General features: G+C 36.1%; 1 protein-coding gene across 1 annotated transcript in view; it reads left to right on the forward strand.

Annotated features, from left to right (window-relative positions):
• Nucleotides 1–9,182: 9,182 nt before the first annotated feature.
• LOC113108469 (neural cell adhesion molecule 2-like) overlaps nt 9,183–23,104 on the forward strand; it is a 179,652-nt gene continuing 165,730 nt past the window's right edge. Inside the window, exon 1 of the mRNA XM_026271619.1 lies at nt 9,183–9,482. Coding sequence (XP_026127404.1) covers nt 9,431–9,482 — 52 coding nt within the window. The 5' untranslated portion in view covers nt 9,183–9,430. The remainder of the gene's footprint in view (nt 9,483–23,104) is intronic.

The following is a 23,104-nucleotide window of genomic DNA, read 5'->3' on the forward strand; positions in this document are numbered from 1 at the left end:
CGCATTAGGGCTGGGCAAGTTATCACAATTTTTGTTATTATTGTGAAAGTCCATTGCTCACTGTGTAAAATCAAATGTAAAAGTGTAAAATCAAATGATATTACACTTTGTTCATATAGGAGTAGGCATACTTTTAAATGAATAAGTGCACAATTACACTACTTTGAATGCATTATTAGTTTTGTGTATAACAATGCGATTAATTGCAATTAATTGCAGACAATAATGCAATTAACCACTTAATCATTGCCTAGCACCATACATATACATATACATGCACACACATTACCCTTGGGCTTGGTGAGAATTGGTGAGGACCGGGCTAAATGGTCATACTTCCTGGTTCTAGTAAGTAACTCTTGCTGCTGCATTGTGGACTAGCTGTAGTTTGGTTTACTAAGCGTACAGAACAACCACCCAATAAAGCATTACAATAATCTAACCTTGAGGTCATAAATGCATGGATTAATATTTCTGCATTTGACATTGAGAGCATAGGCCATAGTTTAGATATATTTTTGAGATGGAAAAATGCAGTTTTACAAATGCTAGAAATCTGGCATTCTAAGGAAAGATTGCGATCCAGTAGCACACCTAGGTTCCTAACTGATGACGAAGAATTGACAGAGCAACCATTAAGTCTTAAACAGTGTTCTAGGTTATTACAAGCATAGTTTTTATGTCCTATAAATTAATTTTTTTCAGAATTTTAGCAGTAAGAAATTACTCGTCATCCAGTTTTTTATATCGACTATGCATTTTTCAAATTGGTGTGTTTCACTGGGCCGTGAAGAAATATAGAGCTGAGTATCATCAGCATAACAGTGAAAGCTAACACCATGTTTCCTGATGATATCTCCCAAGGGTAACATATAAAGCGTGAAGAGTAGCGGCCCTAGTACTGAGCCTTGATGTACTCCATACTGCACTTTTTTATCGATATGATACATCTTCATTCACTGCTACGAACTGATGGCGGTCATATAAGTACGATTTAAAACCATGTTAATGCACTTCCATTATTTTATTTTAATTGTTGCAAATATATATATATATATATATATATATATATATATATATATATATATAATATATATATATATATATATTATTATTATTATTATTATTATTATTATTATTATCAGTGTTGTAACAATGTAATTTAATGTATCATTGCTATTCATTTTTTTCGTAACATTTAAAAAAAATCTTCTTGACTTTAAACTTTGAATATATATTAAATTAACAAGTGTTTTTGAGAGAAATGTTTACAACGATAAAAGTCATTTAGCTGTGCCTGCACAATGGAGCATTCTTGCTGTGCATGTATTAAATATGACTTTAAAAGAGATAAACAGCTTTTTCTGTGGCATGTCGGGGTGAACATTTTTTTTTTTTTTTTTTTTTTTTACAGGCAATGCTGGATTTATCTAGCATTTGAACACATGCGGGTTAATTCTGTAGCATTTTAGAGACACAGACCCATGTATTTCAGTACAAAGAAATAAATATTTCTCTTTGAGGTGATATTAAAGCATGTGTATGTGATGCTTTGTCCCTTGGGATGAAATGGTGAACTGTATGATTTCTAATTATGATCGACTTGGAATACTCTGCCAATCTGATAGCCTACAACATCTCCCATTATAGGATTCAGCAAAATGGTGAATCATTATAGAATTACCTTTTATGCCTTTGTGCAGCGGGAGGAAATACAATCTCAGCAAATCTAACCTGTCCAGCTGACAACACCTTCACTATTAAAAATGGTTCATTGATAATGACTGTAGATGGGCTTGAATCTCAAGTCTAATTCTGTGAGCATAATATTGCAAATCATTCATCCATCTTCATTTAGCCCTTGAGAACACGCAAATGTCCATCACACTGACTGTGCTCTGTCTTTTTTAATCACAGTTTAAAATGACTATAGTTGTTTATCTACCATCTAACACCCCTATTTCTGTCTCTAGCTCTCTGTGTCTGTCTCTCTCATTTTTTTTCATAAATGTCAGTCTGCATCTCAACATAAAAACAACGAGCACTACTTGCAACTCTGGCTTCAAAATAATAATAATAATAATAATAATAATAATAATAATAATAATAATAATAATAATAATAATAATAATAATAATAATAATAATAATTGGTTGAACTTCACAAGGATCCAAAATCAATCTCTGAGGAAATGCAATATGTGTGGTTTATGTTAAAATAAACATGGAAATATGTTTTTTTGTTTGTTTGTTTGTTTGATTTTTGTTTTTGTTTTTTTGTTTGTTTTGTAATGTTTTTAGACATTACAATTTGTAGTTTGAGTAGATTAAGGTAAAGGACAAAAAATGATATACATGTTTAGACCAAAAAAGGCTCTTTTCTGCCACACACAAAAGTGGCAAGTGCTTGGAATTTCAGAGCAGTATTATAAGGCAATGCATTGCTGTAGCGACCTTTATATATTGACTAATTTGTTGTTCAATTACATATAATGACTATAATTTAGAATATAGGAATACATGCAATCTGCAGTATAGGGATACAGATATGTATGACAGATACAATTTATGGCTTGCATTGGTTAAGACCTGAGATTACAGACAGGGCACAGTTGGGGGTTGATGGCAGGCTGGGGGCGGATCTGGGCATCATAGAAACTATAGACCCCTGAGATGTGTGACCCAATGTGTGGGTGGGGAAAAGGAATTAAGAGGAGTTACAATAGGAAGAAATGTCCATCATATAGAACTAGCACAGTGTGTCAGTTTATATTTCTGTCTAAAATGTACATTTTGTATTCCATAGAAGAAAGAGCTCAAATTTGGAATGACATGAAGGTGAGTAAATGATGACTGAATTTCCATCCATTATTTCAGGTACTCAAACTGAACAAAATGCTAATTTGATTATTTATGAAGCTTTATTTGTTCGAGTTTATAATCAGGTTATTAATATGGGTGACTTGAAACAAACAGTCAAACTACTGTATGCAGGCTGGTCTATCCAAACTATATCAATTCATCTGATATTATAAACTGAAGTGAGGTGTGAGAGTGATTGTGCCACAGAGATGGACAGATTTTTAAGAGCTTGTATTCTGGCTGCACAAACTCCCAAGTGTCATTTGGGAAAAGACATGGTGAGTGACAAGAATGATAAGAGACTGCATAAACACTCAATAGAAAAAAAAAAAAAAAAAAAAAAAAAAAAAAGTAATATATATATATATATGGCTGATAAAAAAATTACCTTGTGCTGCAGTGGTGTGGTTTCTGAGAGGTAGAGGAAAGAGCATAATTAAATGCAATCTCTGCAAGAGGAAAAATGTCATCATAATTGGTGTGTTAGACTGCCAACATCTTTTAATTTGCCCGTCATAGTTAATTAGGTGTAATTATATGTGGTAAAATGTGACTTTTAAATTATACTTTTAAGCCTGAAACGTAATCGTTCCAAAGAATAAAATATCTAAAGTGTCAAAAGAAATTTTTAGAAGGGTTATGTGTGTTCAGGCTGCTTCGCCTATTTGTGTGCGGTGTGTGTTAACACATTTATGGATGGCCATATGTCTTTCAAGTTGGCGCATAGTAGTTATCACCTCTGTGATGATGTTCTTTAAAATATATGCAGCCATTCTTGTGTCGCTCATGATTGCCTGGTCACACTTGATTTGTCATACCATATGTCACAAAAAGTTTTTTTTTTCTTTCTTTTTTTAAGGATTAAAGAAGTGGAGAGCAATGATAGAATAATAGTATTAATATAAATGTTTTATTAATATATTAATTCATATTTTTGTAAAAATATTCATACAGAGAAAAAACATGCATGAAAAAAACATATAGAGACAATACAGTACAGAAAAACATTTTGAACACACCTTCTCATTCAAAGAGTTTTCTTTATTTGCATGACTATGAAAATTGTAGAGTCACACTGAAGGCATCAAGGGCTATTTGACCAAGAAGGAGAGTGATGGGGTGCTGCGCCAGATGACCTGGCCTCCACAGTCACCGGACCTGAACCCAATCGAGATGGTTTAGGGGTGAGCTGGACCGCAGACGGAAGGCAAAAGGGCCAACAAGTGCTAAGCATCTCTCAGGGAACTCCTTCAAGACTGTTGGAAGACCATTTCAGGTGACTACCTCTTGAAGCTCATCAAGAGAATGCCAAGAGTGTGCAAAGCAGTAATCAAAGCAAAAGGTGGCTTTTTTGAAGAACCTAGAATATGACATATTTTCCGGACTATAAGTGGCACTTTTTTTTTCATAGTTTGGCTGGTCCTGCGACTTATAGTCAGGTGCGACTTATTTATCAAAATTAATTTGACATGAACCAAGAGAAATGAACTAAGAGACCTGAACCAAGAGAAAACATTACCGTCTACAGTCGCGAAAGGGCGCTCTATGCTGCTCAGTGCTCCTGTAGCCTACACTGAGCAACATAGAGCGCCCTCTCGCGGCTGGAGACGGTAATGTTTTCTCTTGGTTCTAAATAAATGAGACTTATAGTCCAGTGCGACTTATATATGTTTTTTTCCTCATCATGGCGTATTTTTGGACTGATGCAACTTATATTCAGGTGCGACTTATAGTCCAAAAAATACGGTTGTTGTTTCACACTTTTTTGTTATTTATATAATTCCATATATAATTCCACATGTGTTAATTTATAGTTTTGATGCCTTCAGTGTGAATCTACAATTTTCATAGTCATGCAAATAAAGAAAACTCTTTGAATGAGAAGGTGTTTCCATACTTTTGGTCTGTACTGTATATATATATATATATATATATATATATATATATATATATATATATATATATATATATATATATATATATATATATATATATATATATTGAAGAATAGTATATATTATAAATGATTTACATAATCAATAGAGTTTCCTAAAAAATATCACATTTTGGGGAAAAACAAAAATGTAAACTGATGTTAAGTGGCATTACTATTACTGTGTTTTACTTTACTACCTTCATTCACAGGTCATTTATGTCTCACAAAGCATCAGATCGGTATCATTATTCCTTCTAGTTTTCATGGCCCTCCCTTATGGCCAATCACCTGGTCAGTGGCTTAGTGACGGTGTCACTGATATCGCGGCCATGTTTCTGCTCAGTTACCACATGCTAGGATCAATGGATAGACAGTGAATGAGGCTGTAAGAAGGAGCTTTCAGCTGCAGATGCTCACTCCAGGCTTGCTAATGGCTTATTGATGAATGTGTCTCCTCTTCAGTCTCAGCTCTCTGGCTCTGTCTCTGAGCATACAGGCCGTAAGGACATGGGGCCACTGACGTCTGACGTGATGGGAATGAGTTCTGCGTTCTACAAGCAATGTGGTGTGAACGATGCAACATGAGTCAAAGGTATCATATTGTATACTTTTCTGGAGTTTTATTTAAGGTTTTGATGTCCTTAAGAATATATATTTGCGGTATAATTATCAAAAACCACCTTTCTCAGGAGGTCTGCTAAGAACAGGTCAATTTTAGCCTGTCTAATTAATATTCATGAGCCTCTCTTCTGATTGGCCTGCTGTTGAGTGACGCACGGCCAGGCCAACCACAGGTAACTAGGGTCAGCTGACATCACAGTGCTAGCTGGAGGCAGCAAAACAAAGGGGAGACTGGAGGCGGCCCACTCAAACCAGCACATATTCTGCTATGTAAGGAGCTCAAAATATCATCTAGTTGTGATATTGGGTGCCAGAGTCTACATAACACAGCCTTAAATTAGAAATTTGATCGCACATCTGCTGCCACTTCTAGACAAACAAATGGATGACAGCTGTGGTTACACTGTGTAGTTCTGACATCAACTTTTTATGGAAATCACAATGGTTCGTGAAAAATAACAGCTACTTTAAGCAGGCTGTGTGCATTTTACTGTGGACTAACTGTTTTGAAATGTATATGGTAATTAAATATCCCCTAAACCTCAGTTATTATGAAAAAAGCCAGGTAATTTTAACTTTGACAATATGGGACCTTTAAGAGGGAAGCTGGCAAAACCATGATGTACAGTAGTAACACTCAAAAGTCAAGAAACATTAACAGTCTTTTCTGTTTGTGGAAATTGTTAATGTGATGAAATACTGTATAACAATGTGAACTTTAAACATTAAAACATTACACTGTTAATGTTTTAATGTCACTAAAAAATCATACTGAAACTGAAAATGTACAGTAAGTGTAACTTGATCTGTTCTCTTAAGGATACTTCTCTCAACAACTGAGAAACAGACATAAAAAAGATTGTATACTTTATAACATCATAAACAAACGATAAAGAGACACTTTAAATCTAAACTCAAATATATATTTCAGAGATGATCTGCAGAGAGAAACTGCATTCAAAATGGACTTTTTTTGATTTTGAAGATATTTCACTTGAACTTGAATAAAATTTGTATTTATTTAAAAATGTTTTGCCTACTGACTGTGACCCTGTAAAAACCACTGAATTGCTATTATTTTATTAATTTATTTTTTAATGGGAAATTCATGCAAAAAAAAAAGAAAAAAAAAGAAAAAGAAAAGAAACACTTTGATGATTTACAGTATGTAGAGACTTGGCAACTCTCAGTTCAATGTTTTCTCTCTCACTCTGACAGCACATTTCGGTGTTGATCTGAAAGTACATTTGATCTTAAATCAACATTCAGACTTTCTTCCACCTCTGCGTTTTGGGCCATATAGTCCAGCATGTAGGAAGTTTCTATGGCCTGTATTCTGTTTCATGATTTTCTGCTTCAGGCAGGCATAGGCATAGAAAATGCTCTGAACTGGTCTGTGATACGCAGGAACCCTCAGTCACAGCCTCTCATTCTCCCTGAGTCATTAATCTCATATCTACACTGTTTGTGTGTCTCAGCGTCCTGTTTAAAGTCCCTTTTATGTGACTTGTGTGCTGAGCATTTGACTGTGACAAAGTATTCATTCCACTTATAATCATTAATGATGTTATCTGTATAGCTACAAAGTGTTTTGTCTGTCAGGGGCAGACGAGCTTGAAATTGAGAGGTTTTCCTCTTCATCATTGAGCTTTTAAGCATAATAGGCATAATAACTTAATTTGGAAAACAACTGTTGAATCTATTACGCCCAAATATGCATTTGTCCTGTCCGTTTCAATCAGCCCTTCAGGAAATGAAAGAGATGTTATTCAAAATGTCTTCATAGAAAATCAGAATGGATGTTATGTGTGGTTTTGATTGCTTCCATTGTCCTCATTTGTAAGTCACCTTGGATAAAAGCATCTGCTAAATGACTTAACGTTAAATGTAAATGTATATTGTTATTTAGAAGGATTGCAAACATCAAAAAGAGTCTCTCATAAGCATTAATGTGATTTATTTCAATGATCAACATCAGTGTGTCCCAACAGAAGTGGACCATGCAGCCATGAATAAAGAATGAAATCTGTCTTTTAAGTCGCCACTTGAAATTGCTACTTGAAATCATTCCTGTTTTATATATTCTCTTTTTCCCTCTTATTTATGTTCTAAATGGATCACAAGATATCCATGAAACAGAATGACAAGGAGCCTGACAGATTCGCTTGAGATACATTAAATGTTTAGATCTTAGAAGGAGCATGGCTTATTCAGCTGACTGAAGTAGCGGGACGTCAGCCTTGAGGACATTTTTCAGACATTATTGCGGAGTCAAAGCTATTCTTATCAGTTTAGACTCAGCCACAAACCTTTCAGTGTGGGAGCCCTATGAATAATCCTTTGTTATCGTAATAAAATGTGATTGTTTGCACTCAACGACTTTTCTTTTTGCTAAATGCATTCACCTTTAAGCACAACTGACGTGCGATCAGGAGTTTGGCATAAAATTCATAAAATAAGTATTCAGAAAAAAAAAAGAGAGAAAAGTTTAAAAAGTGTACTTGGTGAAGTTTCTATGTGCATTGTGGAGAGAAACTTCTGCTTCTCAGATTTTGTGGCATAATTGACCAAGCAAGCATTTCATCCACCGGGACTTGATGTAGCTGAGACCTTGTACTTTGATTCTGACATTTTTGCTGTGCTCTTCTAACTGTACATTATATGAGCCTACAAAAAAAAATACATTTAGATTCATTAATTCTGAAACTGGTATTTGACAGATTTTATTTAAATCAATGCTGTTCTTTCCAGATTTGTATGAGGTGGCTCATTGCCATGGCTCTGCTCCTCTCTGCGTTAATGCAACAGCTTTTTCCGTGACAGTGCCTGCAACATCTCCTTAGATAAACAAACAGCACTAAGCTGCCGGTAAACAGAACCATAGCCATGCTTTACCTAAACATACACTAAGCCTCTCCTCCAGAAACTCATCCTCTCTGCAGGGAGTATGTTTTATGTCAAGGTGAAATGGAGGTATTTTTAAAGTCGCATATATTTTTCTTGTCACCAGTTTTTTTGTGTGTGAATTTATGCACTTGACGCAATGAGTAAAAAAACAAAAAACAAAAACCATTTCTAGAAATGCAGTGCAGTATGTTAAATTAGCAGGGGTTTGCAGTTTAAGCTAGTGATTTCTACTATCATGTTCTAACCAGTGCAGAGTTATGAGTCACACCTGTTAACAGGGACCACAAAAATTGTGTTCGCTTAAATTTCTACACCCTAATTTATCATTATGAAAGAGGTGTTGTATTTTGCCCAACATCAAGTTGACCTTAAGGGGCCAACTTAATGGATGTAGCTTGATGTAATGACTCAAATATGTAGGTCTTTGGAGAGTTTTAGGTTACATTACATTTCTGAAATTAGATAAACAACCTGAAAAGGGAAATGGCTCAGTGACCAAAACAGTTATGAAAAAAAGAAGAAAAAAAGATGGATGTACAGACAGACAGTCGGATGGACGGACAGACGGACAGACAGATAGATAGATAGATAGATAGATAGATAGATAGATAGATAGATAGATAGATAGATAGATAGATAGATAGATAGATAGATAGACACATAGATGCAAATGTTGAATGATTTGGGACTAACCTAAAAACCCTCACCGATCAATATCATATCTTGTTGAACTGTGAAAAAAATACATATATTTTTTTATATATATAGTTTTCATATGTTACTTCAGGACCCCCCTGTTTACGTGGGTCTGCTCTGTAATCGATACCTATGACTGAACTGATGATGGCCATTGGTTTCTACCTGCCGCGATGCACTGCTGCTGGTAGGTTGGGCTGGTTGGGCGCATTTGAAAGAGTGCTGCATCGAGTCAGCTGCTTCCAGCTCCTCAACAGATCCCGTCTGTGGCAGACAGTGAGCGAGTGAGTGAGTAGCGAGCGAGTTCGTGCGCGCCAGCGACTGACACGCGCGGAGAGGAAGAACCAGCGTCCAGCGTCTGTTCAACTCACTTCGAGCACTGGCCGCTGTCCATCAGGACCTGCTCAAGATGATCCGGACCGTCCTCTGTTTCCTCGGATTGCTCGTCGGTGGCAGTCAAGGTATGGACGCGTGATTGTGAGAAGTGTGAGAAAATGGACTTGTTCTTAGCCATTGCACTGAAGGGGTCTATCTGAATGAGGGGGACGTACGAGGAGTGGGGCGGATTTGTTGTGTGCTGCTTTGCAGTTTGGGCACGTCCCTTTGGAGAAAACATTTCTTTTGATAGATTAAGCTTACCTTTTATTAACAGTGCAAAGCATCCCTGTTTGCACTTGTTATCATAGACTCGTGAGAATTCTTGCAGACGTTTCTCGGGGTGTTCTGGAGGAGATGAAGCGTTTGCTACATTAAGATATGGACTGCATTTGATCTAATGATAATTTCAGACAAAACTTTTTTTCTTTTCTTTTCTTTTCTTTTGTGTTGCATTTACATGTAAATGCAATTTGCTTTACATCGCAATTTACATGGGCAACAGTGATATAAGTATAAGTATAGCCTACATGGGATATAGGATAGGCTACACACAGAGAAATGTGTGTGTATGTGTGTGTGTGTGTGTGTGTGTGTGTGTGTGTATATATATATATATACATTTATTGTACATAAAGCATTTATATTCTTATTTTCTTTGGTTTATTTTCTAACCCAAATTAAGGTTGCGTTTATGGGGGATTTAAGATTTTGATAAACACACATTGGTGAATGTATACAGTTTAAAACACGGCTCCGGTGACTCAAGCGCGTCTTTGAACTTGAACATCGGCTGCCAAAGTCTTGTGATGCGTGTATGTGTTTTAGAGGCTGGTACTGCCCACGCGACGGCAGGTGGGGGTAGAGCGCTACATATTACTAACTCATTTAGAAAGAGCGACCATCATCAACAAGAACTAGCGATGTGTGCCAAGACAGAAATGGAATGAACCTAGTGGGAAATCGTTGGATGGCAGAGTGTTCCTTGGATCTAAATGGATCTTCATCCTAATTCACAGACCTCGCCTTTGTTCACCCAATGCAGGTTTAAGTTAGAGCGAGGCTAGCTATCATGCTTATCAACCGATAAACGATGAAACTGCATACGAGTGCATTTTCATATGAAACTTGGTATCAGCCACTAACTTACAGTTTTCACAATAAGAGGTGACATGGTCATACAGTGTCTTGAATTGTTTGGAGGAGATCCCAGTATGACACAAGTGTGTTTGTTTGATTTTATTTTGTTTCTTTTATTTATTTATTGATTGATATTTTGGGGGGATATTGGAATGCAGGTCCAGCATAAACTAAACTGAACACACTTGCGGCCTTCAAAGGGTGTTTTGAGCACAAAAAACGAATATATATTATATAATATTATAAATTGTGTGTGTGTGTGTATCTGAGAATTTCGACAATACCAATGCGCAATGTTTGAAGGAAACTTGAACAAATACAATTTAAATTGATTAAAATGAAAAGCATGAATGTTAAATATTTGACCAAAATGATGCAAAGTGAAATCCATTGGTGTTTTGTTAAAAGTGTTGGTTCCTCAACAAATCTTTCCCAAATACCATTTGAAGAGCTTAACTGCTTACCTTCCTTAAACTGTCTACAGAACAAGCATAAAGTGTTTTAGTGCATCCTGTGAACTAGCATGTCTTGCAGATAGCGTTTGGACTTGGTGAAGGAACATCTCGATCATGAATAAACTGGGATGCTTTGTTCTTGAGTGCAATGAATGAACTAATCATCTCAGTTGAATATTTGCTAACAGACGGCATATTGTTTCTTCAGTTTGTCTTGTGTTGTAGAATTAAGAATGCTGTAAAAATAGCTTATGACAATCATATAATTGAAACTTGGGGCTATTATTACAGTATGTTGTCTTTTTTACGTAGATTGATACAAGGATAATAAGACTTGATTCACTTAAGAACGACTATAAACAAAGTCCCTTTTACATTGGCAATGATTAAATCACTTAGAGTCACAGATTTTCACACTGTACTGTTGGTACTAGCTGTTCCCATTTTTCCTTGTATCAGGTGCTGGATCACTTGCTGGAATCCTAACATTAGTTGCCAGATCTGTTGCTGCTCTTTTGCATAAATTGACTCATTCTCTCTTTTTGAAAATTAATAACATCCGGTTGCTTTGTCACTGCCAATCACTGTCATTGTGAACAACCCTTAAATGATTTAATGACTCATTATTGACACAAAAGAAACTTAACTTGTCTCCACCAGCCTGCAGAAAGAGCCACTGAATGAATCTTTATTCGGTCCAAAAATATGTTAATTAAAATCCCCACCTCTATAGTTATAAAGTAATGACTTTTTTTTTTTTTTTTTGCCTCGAGCAAGGTTGCGTCAGATACATATACTTTATTTATTAATAATTTTATTAAGAATACATTGAGTCAATTTGAGCCAAGTAGCCTACCTCACAAGCAGTCACATTATGATGTCACTCTTCTAGCATAACCACATCCACCTGAGAAGCCTTTGTTAATTAGTGCCTCTCTTGTTGTTTTATTAAGTTTTTTTTTTTTTTTTTTTTTTGTGACTGACAGTTGCAATGAACCTTGGCTTCATCAGTTTATCATCAGTGAAATCTCTTGATGATATAGGCTTGTTAGAGTGAGCGTGTGATGTCAGTTAAACTGTAATTTAGCTTGGTGTTCTCTCATGAATTTCATCACAGCGCAACACCTGCTGCTTGGATGGTGCACCTCCAGGGCTGTTGCTAAAGTTGGCGTGGCCTGGGAATTTTTGTTTTAAAGCTGATAGTCTCAAAAAAGGCAGTACTGTCTTTTCACTTGCTTTTTTGCTGTCAGGATTGTTGGATTGTCTTCAGAGAGGGAGAGCAATTTGCTGTGCTGATATCCATTAGTACTCTAGCTCTTGGCTCTCAGGTCTGTGTTATTGTAGGTTGGTTTATAGCAGTGTGTGTGTGTGTGTGTGTGTGTGTGTGTGTGTGTGTGTGTGTGTGGCTTCATTGAAGCTCCCGGTGATAAATTGTGTGCAGTGCTGGTCTCAGTGGACATAGTCCTTCGAGGTGTTAAGTGCTATAATGAAGGGATTCCTCCAAATCTCAAAATGAATGCTAACAGTGGAGCATTAATAGATTTATGCCCTGGAATTGTACTCCGTATGTGTGTGTGTGCGTGTGTGTGTGTGAATGTGTAGTGGTTTGATTAAAACACTGTAACACCCTCTCTGAGGGTATTTCTGTGGGATGTGGTTGTAAATTAGGGAAATGAAAGTGTGTGTGTTTGTAGGTCAGGATTTGCCTACATTGTGGGGACCAAATGTACTTACTGGTAGTAAAACCAGAATTTAACATGGCGTCCTCCATTAGGAAGACAGAATGCATACTAAATGCATACATTCTAAAATAGCATACTAAATAATGTCTTAATAAAAGTTTAAAAATGCAGATCACATTCTGTGAAGGGTGATATAAGAAATAAAAAATAAGATTAGATAAATACAAACACAATTAAAGTCGATGGAATTAAAGAGAAGCCTTTCAATGATTTAGCTGTACTGAATCATTGTGCATTTGAGTTGTCAGCAAGTTAATGTTACCTTTTCTCAAGTAAGTGTAGCAGTGTTCACTGCTTCAAAATATTAACAGCTGTTCTGGGTCTCATGGCTAACGTCTCAAATCATACCATGAATTTCAAAGGTTATTTATTATTTTTTTGTTATTGAACTTTCTATTCACCAAAGAATCCCTCCAAAAAAATCAGAGAAGCTTTGTTCCAAAGCATTTTTACAGTTAACTTTTTTTTAACCTGTAACTTTAAGTTGAACTTTAATTTTAACCTGCCTTAGAAAACATAATAAACATAATAAACAAATATTTTACTTTATTTTATTTGTAAAATTATTGTTGTCCGTTTAGAATACATTGAAACATTGTTTATTTAGACATCTGAACAATTTATAGAAAGGCCTGTATATACTTTAATATATCTTTTCATATTTTTGCACTGTCAATAACAGAATGACTAGTAGGGATTAAGATAATAAAAATTAGGAAAAAGTTAGGAATCCTCTTTTCTTTGGATGCACTCTCAAAGACAATTGCAGGGTTCTGCAGTATTGTATATCACCAAACTTGTAAATTACAGTGTTGCTCTAAGCCCTCCTGTGGTTCAGGGGATGACATATCTAAAATGCTGCCATTTTTCTTTACATCCTTCCAGCCATGTTTTCTGTGTTTTTATACTAGTATATAACAGAACTCGGAGCTTGCTATAAATAGGATAAAACACTAAGCTGTTCTTATAAGAACACACTGGTGTGTGACTTCTCTTGGTGCAGAAATTGATCTTATTATGCGATTAATTGAGTGAATAGAGTGCCACACAAGCTCGTATGGAAATGGAATTGCCCCCTGTGGGAGTTCTATATGAAAATCAATTTAAAAAGTATTAAGAGTCAGCATGCCGCTCCATAGAATAGAGTCCAATTTCACTGTTAGTGAAATGATGTTCATTTTAATGGGTGTTCGCTCTCGATTGTTCTATAGATACCCACCAGTACTCCATCCTATTAAAACTAGTTGTGCTTTCATCTTGTTCCACTTTCAACTTTGATTATGATGATTTAAACATACAGCATGGTTCAGCATTGCTCTCTTTATTATTTAGACCAATTTTGTTATTGTTTACTGTACGAATATTATTTTATTTGAAATGCCCAAACTCAAACTTTACAAAGTAGTTTGCTTCTGTTTAAATATCAGATAAAATATGACATTTCAGTCAGTTTTTGCAGGTGCGAGATTGCAGCCTTATTGATCTGATAAGCCCATGATCATGTGATGAGCTATAGCTTTATAAACATGTGGTAAATAAGTTGGGATGGGTAACTATTTTTGAATATTCGATTAGTTGATTTAATTATTGAATATCGATTAGGTTTTGCAATTATTGTCTTTAAAAATGTCCCCATGTTTTCTGTGCTGACGTAGTGGTGACACATTCATGTAAGCAGAGGGTGGCACTGCCAATAACGCACCTAAAAACTGTCAAAGACAACAGAAGAACACATTGTCTCACATTGTAGACTTGTGTGGCATAAAAAAAGACTTGCGAAAAGAATATGACGGTCAGTTACAGTATCTTGGGATGATATATATCAAATAAGCGCTCTCTGCAGACCACAAACAACCACGACTTGGTAAAAGGGGTGGCTGAAGCCATATTCAAAAAGGGGCAGAAAACAAATAACGTGTTCTAAAGGGCGATTAAAGGGACATGGTTAGCAGTAGCCTGCTACAGTGCAAAACATTTAACTTACACTCTAATAAAGGTGTTTCAGAAGGTTCTTCACAGCAATGCCATAGAAGAACCATTTTTGGTTCCACAAGGAACCATTCAGTCAAAGGTTCTTTAAAGAACCATCTCTTTCTTACTTTTTCATTATCTGAAGACCCTGTTTTCACCACAAAGAACTAGGGATGCAACGATATAATTTTTTCAGAACTGATCCTATCCCATACCGAAAATTCTGAGGATCTGCCGATACCAATCTAATCCGATACCAGCACAGTTTTTTTTTTTTTTTATTCAATGTAGAATTTCTATACTTCTCTATGTTGACCTGATCGTCTATCTTTTGTGTGTCAAACACAATCTACTACATATAGATAACTTAATTTGAATGCAAAATAACAAATGAATGCCAGTATCAGAGCCAATACGATCCTGATTATCGAATCGATGCATCCCCACAAAGAACCTTTTGTGAAGGTTCTTCAAATGTTAAAGGTTCTTTATGGAACCATTTAGACAAAAAGGTTCTTCTATGGCATCATGAAGCACCTTTATTTTTAAGAGTCTACCACATGAACAGAGTAAGGAGAAATTATTTAATGCCGATGATGAATGATTTCCAGATCATGAGCACCACTGACAAACATCAAATCTTGTAAAATGTGTGGTATTGAATGTGAAAGTAAAAAACAAGTGTGTGTTCATAAGCGATTTCAGTGCCCCATTTTTTTAATAACCGTATCCCGATGCCCACAGTTTATATACAGTATCATTACCCAAGGATATAATTGGGACAGGTTATATTGAAATATATTTTTCCTCCTATCATGCATCTATTACCTTTAGGGGTTCCTTTTTTTTTTTTTTTTTTTGTAAAAGTCCCCCTTATGTGCAGTTTATTTTTTGCTAATCGATGGACTATGAGTGCTGTCATTTGGTTGTTTATTATATTAATGTTTCATCATGCTACAATAATTATATATCCTGAGTTAAGGTAGCCTATCTTCTGAATTAAACAGTTTTCGAATATTATTTTTGCTTGGAATGCCCATCCCTATAAAATAGTACACTGTTGTGCTTTGCTCAATGTTTTCTACATCTGAAACATTGAGGGATACTGAATCTAAGACCTCCAATGCATTTAAGAAATGGCTTGGTTGGTTCTTAGACTTTTTGGAGACATTTTGGAGATAATTGGTTCTAGTGTTCAGATATGAGAGTAAAGAGACTCTGGAGAGCCGTCTGCCACGTTTTTCCCATCGGCGCAGTGCTGGCAGCAAACACCCTCTTCAAAAGTGTACACCACATTTAGATTAGAGGACAGTGATGAATTGAGACCATAAAAAGTTAGAGAATAAAAAATGAGCATAGGCCGTGCAAGGCTGTAAGGCTTAGGTCTCATATATCCATATCCTTAACTACTACAAGAGTGTAACACTCTCAACCAACCAGGTTGGCTGCATCATATGTTTAGAAGGCTTATGACTAATGACAAGCAAAAGGAGTATTTTTTTATTTATTTGGTTTTATCTGAGAAATTAGAAATTTGGGTTGATGTGATCTACTTTCAGTGTTCTTTAAAGTTGACATGAAATTACTTTTTTCTAAATACATCTTATTGCTTTTATTGTGAAGAATTTATCCATGCATGTTTTTTTTTTTAGATTGTAATTTTCAATCAAAATGTCATAATGCAACATCTTGTCTGCTTTTGCAATCATTTTGTCTGCTTAAACTCCACCTCTTTCTTAATTGATTGCAAGCTTGCATTCAGATCTGCTTCCATTAAATAAAAAAACAATGGATTAGAGTCCCCGTCCTGCATTTGTTTTTTTTTTTCTTTTTTGTTTTTTTTCTTTTTCAGTAATCAATTTCACTCGGATGTACATGGCAATACAGAAGAAAAGATTTGTCACTATTTCTGTTACATTGTGACTTGAAGCAGATAGTGCACTTCATCTGACCTATTTTTATTTTCTGCAGTTTCTGTGATGAATGTAAAAAAAAAATGATGATGATGATGATGCAAATGGTTTGAAATGAAATTGTTTTTGGGAAGTTGAGAACCTGAGGTGTGACATATGGAGTACTATGCTAATTATTTTAATGCTAATTCAAAGTTTTTATGAGTTTGTTATTTAATGGAATATTTTGTACTTTTAATAAGCAATTTGTCAAACTGGATGACCATTTAAAATTAACTAGTGAAGGCAACATTTTTAGAAAATGGTAAAAAAAAAAAAAATCAAACGAAACAGTGAGTCGGTGTGCTGTGTTTTTCTTTTGTGGTATATTGTGCAGACATTTAAGCACATTAAAAAAATAATAATAATCTAGCCTCCAACCACATGTCTGCTTTAAACAGTGTTAGGATTCATTTTCTGCAATAGAATGGCTTTGTGGTAAGTGTGTTCAGCAATCAGCTTGCATTATCCCCCTGAAACTCAAAAGCACTGCTTAACCTTTTTAAGAGGTGCCAGTCTATCTCCTGGAATAGCGAGTGAGTAATAGAGGGAGAAAGACCAGCAGAATTTAATGAAAATAACGTGTGAGTTATGAAAATACGTCTCCTGAAATGTTATAAAACGAGCTCCAGCTAGCTTGGGACACTGTTCTGGGCTGCTATGCCTTATGGCTCCAAACAATGACAATAATGAGGACTGCTGGGAGGATTTCTAACCGATCCCATATCAACTAGCAACCGACCATTACTGCTAAGCATAATATAGCTCAGGTTGCTGTGAATGATGCATGTGTATTGTTGGAAAAGCTTGAGTCAGATTCAGTCACACTCTATAGGTTCCTTCATATAAAAATAAATTCTCCCCCGAAGTCATTGTGAAATGGAATATCTTTAGCTTCAAACAGAGATATGCCGAGGACATTATCGGGACTATTTTATCCCTATGTGTTCTCAAACTCTCCATGTAATTTTAACCAGAGTCAGGTCTGTGTGTGCCTTCAGTGATAATGCAGTTTGACATTGGAAAGTGACCTCTAAACATATTTGCGTGGCCCTGAATTTAAGAACTGCTGCAGCGACATTCGAGCCGAACATCGATAGCTGCTTTTAAGGAGTAAATATGATATGTATTTCGGGGTGAAGTAAATGAATGATTAAAGCTCTGTTTGGCCCTGCTGCCACAGTACAACCGAAGAACATTTCATCACTGTGATGAAAGCTTTCATGGCCAGCCACTGTGCAGTGCCGCACACAGAGGATCATTATTTAAAGCACAGATAAGTCGTATCATGTGACAGTTGTTGCTTTAATGATTAATGTAGCCACAGATCAGTGTGTCTGTTGGAGTAGGGCTGCTTTTCGTAATGTTAAATGTGTTACTGAGTGCGCTATGTAGAGTTTGACGATGTTTATCTGATGGGTGTGTTTTTTTTTTTTTTTGGCAGTGGCTTTGATTCTCACTGTTGTACTACGGTGCTACTTAACAGCTTGTAGTAATCGTTTTCACACTATTACTTGCTGTGCGATGTGTGGAAATGCTAAACTTGAGATATGGAATCATTACACTGATTATACATTTTTGCCTACAGCGTCGTTTTTCAAGATACACATGGTTCCTTGTCAGGTTTGATACGCAGTGCTGTTGGCTACAATCAATTTTATTTATTAAAAAAAAATTGTTTAACCATTTTGTTAGTTGATTTTGCACAAAATTTATTTCTCATAGCTTCATAAAATTACGGCTGAACCACTGATGTCACATTTTGTCGATGTCCTTGGTACCTTTCTTTGCCTTGAATGTGGTAGGTCTTACTGGTTTGGAATGACATGAGGATGAGTAATTAATAACAGCATTATAATTTATGGGTGAATTATCCATTTAATGTACACCGATGAGCCATTATATTATGACCACCTATCTAAAAACCTGTGTGACTTCCTTTAGCCCACAAAACAGTGGCCGAACATCAAAGCATTGATTCAATGAAGCAGAGATGTCATAATGTCAATAGCAGGTCCTCCAGTTCCTGTATATTGCGAGGTGGTGGAGATGTTTTGCAAACCCGCTTTTTGATTGGGTTAATTTAATGTGGCATTAACAGAAATTCACCAATGTTCCTCAAATCACTCCTTTTTGATTCTGGCAATGTGGCAGAATTTGACATCTGGAGCCTTTGGATTGAAATCGAACAGCATCCAGCATGACCAACAAGCCAAATTTAATTGGAAAGAATGATTGTGCATGTAGGGCTGGTTATTGATACTTATTGAATTGTTTGTTAGTCACAAGACCTTGATTCGATTTGATTTGGGTATATAAAAAATTTTTCTTGCCATTTTTCTTAAATACGAAAGAAATGATCTCTTTACCAATGCTCTAATTCATAAACGAGCAGTGTTTCAGACTGATTCATAATGATAACTCTGATAAGAGAATCAGGCTACTCTGGTTGCATTGTTTGATGTTAAAGTCCCCATGAAAACAAAATGAAAGATTTTTGGGTGTTAGCATCAATATGTTAGTCTTAAGGTTATCTTAAAGTAGTGTGCTCCCAAACAGTGCTGAAATTCACATTTAGAAGAATATAAGCATTCAAAGCTTGCAGTTCATCTCTTCTGCCAAAGCGGCTCAACAATTTTTTTGATGTCACATCATACTTCATCTTCTCATCAAATCTTCTGACCAATCAAATGCTCTCTAGAATCTAAAGCGCCCACCTCCTGCACTATAACAATAGACCAGTCCCTTGTTCACAGTGTAGTATTTCCTGTACAATGAATGCCTCGTAGTGCACAGTGTAGGTCAGTGATCCTCAAATCTGGCTCGCGAGATCCACTTTCCTGCGAAGTTTAGCTCTAACCCTAATCAAACACGCATGGGTTGCTAATCAGTGTCTTCAGGATCATTAGAAAATCACAGGCAGGTGTGTTTAATTGGAGTCAGAGCTAAACTCTGCAGGAAACTGGATCTCGCGAGCCAGATTTGAGGATCACTGGTGTAGGTAATAGGTAACGATTGAGACAGTGTAAATATTCTTTCGATTGGTGCAAATTAGGTCTGGTTTCACGCTGTTTCATGCGAACCACGGGTGCGCGCAGTGCAATCCGGACTTTGGCTCCGGTCCAGAGACACAACTCGGCATTTATTCAAAATATTTGGATCTACACAGCCTCAGCATGATTATGATGACTAATACTTTGTTTTTACTTAGAGTTTCATATTGAATCTAGGGGGTAGCTTTACCGAGCAGACATAATCAAAACGCTATTGGCTACTTTAAAAAGTTGGCAGGGCTGCTCGATATGCCCCGCCCTCTCTTCCTGTTTCAGTTGAAATTACGTCATCACATAGAAAGACGCTGCTTGTTTCGAGGCACTTCAGAGGACCTTTAACATGTTTTTACTATTATTATTATTATTATTATTATTATTATTATTATTATTATTATTATTATTATTATAGGATTGCTATCCTAATAGTTGTAAAGATAATTATTTAAGACAATTTTACCCAGCTCCAATTGTGGCCACAAGTCATTAAAGATAATTTTTATCTATATGATTGAGTACATTCTTTCACTCTATTTATCTTAATTGTATTGATTGATTATCAATGTTCCAGTTTTAGCTTTAGCAGTTTTTGTTTGTTGCCATGGAAAAGTAAAAAAAAGAAAAAGAAAGAAAGAAAAGTCATATCACAAGATTTGAGCAAATGCAGAGCTGATCTGTCTGATATTTTAATGACATGTCAGTAAATTACTTTCCATAGAATGAGACACTCATGGTTTTAAATTAATAAGTGTGGACAGCATTTATATGCTTGTGCAGTGTGTGTGTGTCCATACAGATTGAAAGTTTGGCACCAGGGATTTCTCCTCATTAACAATGGATCTGGACAGACCTGGTTCATTACACAGGCTGTGTAAAGAGTAAGAGGTGTCTGATGGCAGGTTTTTTTTCTCCCTCCTGTCCGCTCTCTCACTTTTTTCCTTCTCTTTATCTCCTCAAGTGCAAATGCCTCAACTGAATCAATGCCGGTAGATCCCTCTTTAATTAAATCTACAAAGTGAGGAACAAGGTGATATTTGCTTTCTAAAATGTAGCAGAATCTCAAAGACACCACTCTACAAAACTCTACAACAGAGCCTGAGTCCTGGCTTTTGTGTCTGTGTGGCTGTGACAAACGCCATACTGGGTGGAAAACTAGCGTTGTTTTCACACTGCCAAGCCTGATGGCTCAATTCAAAGTCAGCTGCAGTAAGTGATTTATGGCTTGGTTTTAATCAGCCTGCTGAAAATGCAATTAGAAAGGGTTCCCACCGTGTGCAAATGAGCCGTCCCAAAGCCACTCGAGGACGCATGCTGTTAATTAGCTGGGTAGGGCACCTGTTAGTGCTCTGTGCTGGCCAGCGCAGAGAAGAAGAGAAGGGTCACGTGGCCACAGGGAATGAGGGAAGTGGTTACCCGAGGGTGCGAGAGTGTGGCAAGGGTAGGGCACTTGTTAGTGAACTAGGCCGGACCGAAGAAGAAAACGACAGCTCTGGAATAAAGTGGTCGATGTAGAGAGAAAGGCTGCTGGTATGATTGTTGCTTGAGATATCAGTGGTGGAAGGTGTGCAATGGCGGAAATAAATTGGAGCACTCGTGATCTTTAAGAGCGGGAGGGAGCTTGTTAGTGAGCCACAGGAGGCTTTGCGGTTCGAACGGATCAAAACAACACGGAAAGGGTGGAAGCAGTGATATGGTGAGATAAGCAGGTGTCAAATGTGCAAGAGAAAATCAGGTGAAAATTGGAAGGTTGTCAATGGTAGGGTGAATAAGAGGAGGAGGAAGTGGGAATGAGATGTGTATGGTGTCAGGCTAAGCCAGGAAATGTGTAGTTACCAAGGTAAACTAAGACAATTTATCAATTGGTTTTACTTAAGGAGCTACAATTTAGCTTGGACATCAAGTAGAGATACATATTTTTATATCTAAATACATAAAAATAGAAAAGTAAATTGTTTTGTATGCTACATTTTGAATTACAGTATAAATGTACAGTACAGCATGATAAATTGATATTAATTTCGTGATTAGCAAATTTTTTTGTTACTAAATTATCTGTGTTTATTTATTTATTTATTTATTTATTTATTTATTTATTCACTCTCATGTCATTCCAAACCAATAAGACTTTGGTTAATCTTCAAAACATAAATAAAGATATTTTAAATGAAACTTGAGAGATTTTTGTCATTCCATTGAAAGTCCAGGTAACTTCAAATATCTCATTTAAATGAGAGCGAAGGTTAAAGGGAAGGGAAATACAATCCATTGTACAATATATAAATTTTTTAGCTGATATGCAGTAATGATAATTAACGGCCGATAAATTTAACATTGTGCATCTATAATGTTATATGTTCATGCTATTCTGCCTGATTTAGCAAGCTTCAACCAAGTGGTAGATTAAAATACCATAGAATTCGATTTGATGGTTTGCTTTTGAGCCAGTGGCAAATGACATGGGATGCATTGTGTTCTCTTAGCCTGTTTTAATGATGTTGATAAGCATATTATTTTGTTATCCTAACTATATGCACAACCATATTACTTCATTATTTTTCCCTGTTTCCCTGTCTTTGCCTCTAACATAACCAATCAGTTGTGTGCACAGTTTTGTGTGTGCTTTCTTTGCTGATCATGTGTTAAACCCAACCTACGTCCATGTGTTATTCTTCTTTTTAACTCAATAAAAACATTAAAGAGAGGCGAATGATCTACTTCTCTGTTTGCCTTGCGGCTCCACGCATATTTTCCTTTGTAAGCTCTGTCTATTGAGACTGTCAGTTACCAGCGTATGTAACAGAGCATGTTTTTTTCACACTGGTAATTTCATACTTTTAAACTATCATTCCCTCATGATGGGTAAGAAGATAATCAAGTTAGAAAGGAAGGAATAGAATACCAGATCAAGTCACAGGTGTTTACGCTTGTCAGATCGATGCAAGATGAAAGGGTTAGACACCACTACTCATTTAGTTGCGTGTTATAGGACTTAGTTGCATGTCATAGGATTCAGCTCAGAGAAGAACCCACTTCATTAGTTTCTTCTGCCTCTAGTAAAAGTGGGTCTGATATTAAATATTCAGGAGGTACTAATGGGAGTGCACTAATGAGCTGACTTGAACACTAAGGTCACAATTTGGGTTGACTGTGATCTAGACAGATGCTTGAAATGCCACCTAGAAATGTCTATTTAATTCACACACACACACACATACATACATATATGTATATACTTTACTTACCTTTGATGACTGATAATCTGAAAATAAGTTGACTGTTAAAAAGAACAGCTGAACAGTAGTTCACAAACAAAAATATATACTAGTTTAAATTGTAACTGCCTTGTAGGGGTGTAACGGTAACAGTACCCATATTCGTACTGAACATTTTCAGTATGG

The sequence above is a fragment of the Carassius auratus genome, chromosome 9 (assembly GCF_003368295.1).
Source record: "Carassius auratus strain Wakin chromosome 9, ASM336829v1, whole genome shotgun sequence".
Classification (NCBI taxonomy): domain Eukaryota; kingdom Metazoa; phylum Chordata; class Actinopteri; order Cypriniformes; family Cyprinidae; genus Carassius; species Carassius auratus.